General features: G+C 48.9%; 1 protein-coding gene across 1 annotated transcript; it reads right to left on the reverse strand.

Moving 5' to 3' along the window:
- Window positions 1-650: 650 nt before the first annotated feature.
- LOC134050152 (nyctalopin-like) lies at window positions 651-1928 on the reverse strand. Its single transcript, XM_062503024.1, has one exon. The coding sequence runs from the start codon at window positions 1926-1928 to the stop codon at window positions 651-653; it is 1278 nt and encodes a 425-aa protein (XP_062359008.1).
- Window positions 1929-2172: the final 244 nt, after the last annotated feature.

Raw genomic sequence — 2172 nt, forward strand, 5'->3', positions numbered from 1 at the left:
TGGAATTGTGCTGTGACAGAGCTCCTTGACAGCATGCAGGGAGACACAACTTGTACAGACCATGACTGAGACAAACTACCTCTTTGCAGGGGTAAATGCAGAGCCATGTTAGCTGAGGTTTAGTGCTCTGAGGAGCAGCTGAGTGATAAAAAGTTTTACATGGTGGTGTAAACACTGTCTTGCATTCTAACAGCAGAGATCCCTGTGTGCCTGCTGTGGAAAGGTACCACATGCTCACAGTGACACTGTTGGACAGGGCCTTTTCTAAGGACTCCAGATATACTGAAGCACGTGCAATTTATTCCTATTTCAGCAATACTCACGATATGCCCAGTATAGGCTGGGCACAGGAAGGCAACCCCTCCCAGGGAGGTCACACCTGGCTGTGGTCAGCTGGGAAAGGGGGAGGACAGAGTGGAACATGCTTCCCAGCCCCACATCACCAGCCCTGAACTTGCTAATGTGAGAATTACATTAAAGTTTGATGTTAGCATTTCAGATTAGAGTATTGCCCATGAATGAAATAATTCATTTCTATATAATAAAATACCTTTATTTCCACATAAAACCCACCTGTCGTGAAAACCATTGTTCATAAACAAATTTCAAGAGCATAGAGAAGTAGCCTCCACTTTATAACTGAAACACCATTAAAAAGTGGCCACCACGGTGCCCCATCCCCTCTTGTTGTACCACGTGTGGCAGGCAAGTGCCAGCAGGATGAGCTGGCTGGGCAGAGCAGGGGGCCTTGGGGCCACGCTGGTACCGCCCACCCTGCACTTGTCTTCACTGGCCAGCTCCAGTGGCACCGTGCAGTCCCCCAGGTGCCCAGGGCGGGGCTCCTCAGGTGCTGTAGAGTTGGGAGGGTGCAGGAAGGTGCAGTCCAGCCCCTCGATGACCGCCCGGCGCGTGGTCCAGAGCCAGAGTGTGCTGCAGTCACAGCTCCAGGGGTTGTGCCACAGCAACACGTGCTTCAGTTTGGTCAGTTTGGTGAACAAGTGCACGGGCAGCGAGCTGAGGTTGTTTCTGCTCAGGTGAAGGAAGTGCAGCTTGTTTAGGTATAAAAAAGCAGAGTCTGATATTGAGGAGATCTGGTTGTTGTTCAGGTACAAGTTTCTCAAGTTGAGCAGCTGTCTGAAGGTGCAGTCGACAGCAGTGATTCTGTTGGCTTCAAGGTGCATGGTCTTGAGCTGGATCAATCCCTCAAAAAGCTGATTAGGCAAATCAGTGATGAAGTTGTGTCCTAAATTTAACATGCCCAATCTGAGAAGCTTCGTGAAAGCTCCGTTTTGAATGATCCATATCCGATTCCTCCTGAGATTCAGATCATACAGGGTTTCCAGGTCCTTCAGGGAATCTCTGCCAATGGCTTCTATGTGATTGCCCTCCAGGGACAGCCACGTGAGGCTGGAGAGGTTCCTAAAGGCTTGTGGGACATACCTCATGTTATTGGAGGCTAAATCAAGCCTTTCTAAAGAAGGCAAGTGTGAAAATAGAAGTGGATGGATTTCAAAGATATTGCAGTGGGACAAATCCAGGCTGATGAGGTTTAATAGTCCTCTGAAAGTGTTTGCGTGCAGGTAGGTGAGGCGTGAGTTCCTGCTGAGGTGCAGCTCTTGCAGCCTGCTGAGAGCATGGAAAGTTCCTGGGGTCAGGAAAGTCAGATTGTTCCCATCTAGCCAGAGGTTATGAAGAGAGGTCAGGTTTCTAAAGGTGTTGGTGTTGAGAATCCGCAAATAATTGTTGGAGAGGTTTAGAGAGATGGTGGATGCTGCTATTTCTCCGGGCAGGGTTTTCAGTCCAGCTCTGTTGCAGAGTATGGTCTCTTCAGGTGTACATTTGCACATGCTTGGGCATGAATTGGAGACATTCAGACTCAGCCCAGCCTTTGCTGCACAAGTAAATATAAATATAACAAGAAAGAACATGACCAGCCACACAGCCACAGTATCTAATACCTGATGGATAGCAGAGAAGGAGGTGAGAAAAAGAACATGTACCTTTTGGGCAGGTGAACCACGGGCATGGCAGGGTTGGTTGGACTGTGCACCGATGGTGAAAATAAATCAGCTGGTTCTTGCTGCAGCTCCCTGGGGATTAAGTGTTTAGACACGTCAGAGCTGATTAAGCACTGCCCTGAGAGGCAGGGAGACTTTTCAGCCCAGCATCATG

This window comes from Cinclus cinclus, chromosome 15 (genome assembly GCF_963662255.1).
Source record: "Cinclus cinclus chromosome 15, bCinCin1.1, whole genome shotgun sequence".
Lineage (NCBI taxonomy): Eukaryota > Metazoa > Chordata > Aves > Passeriformes > Cinclidae > Cinclus > Cinclus cinclus.

Coding starts and splice junctions, on each gene's coding strand:
- LOC134050152 (XM_062503024.1), bottom strand. CDS start 1,928: ATGTTCTTTCTTGTTATATTTATATTTACTTGTGCAGCAAAGGCTGGG.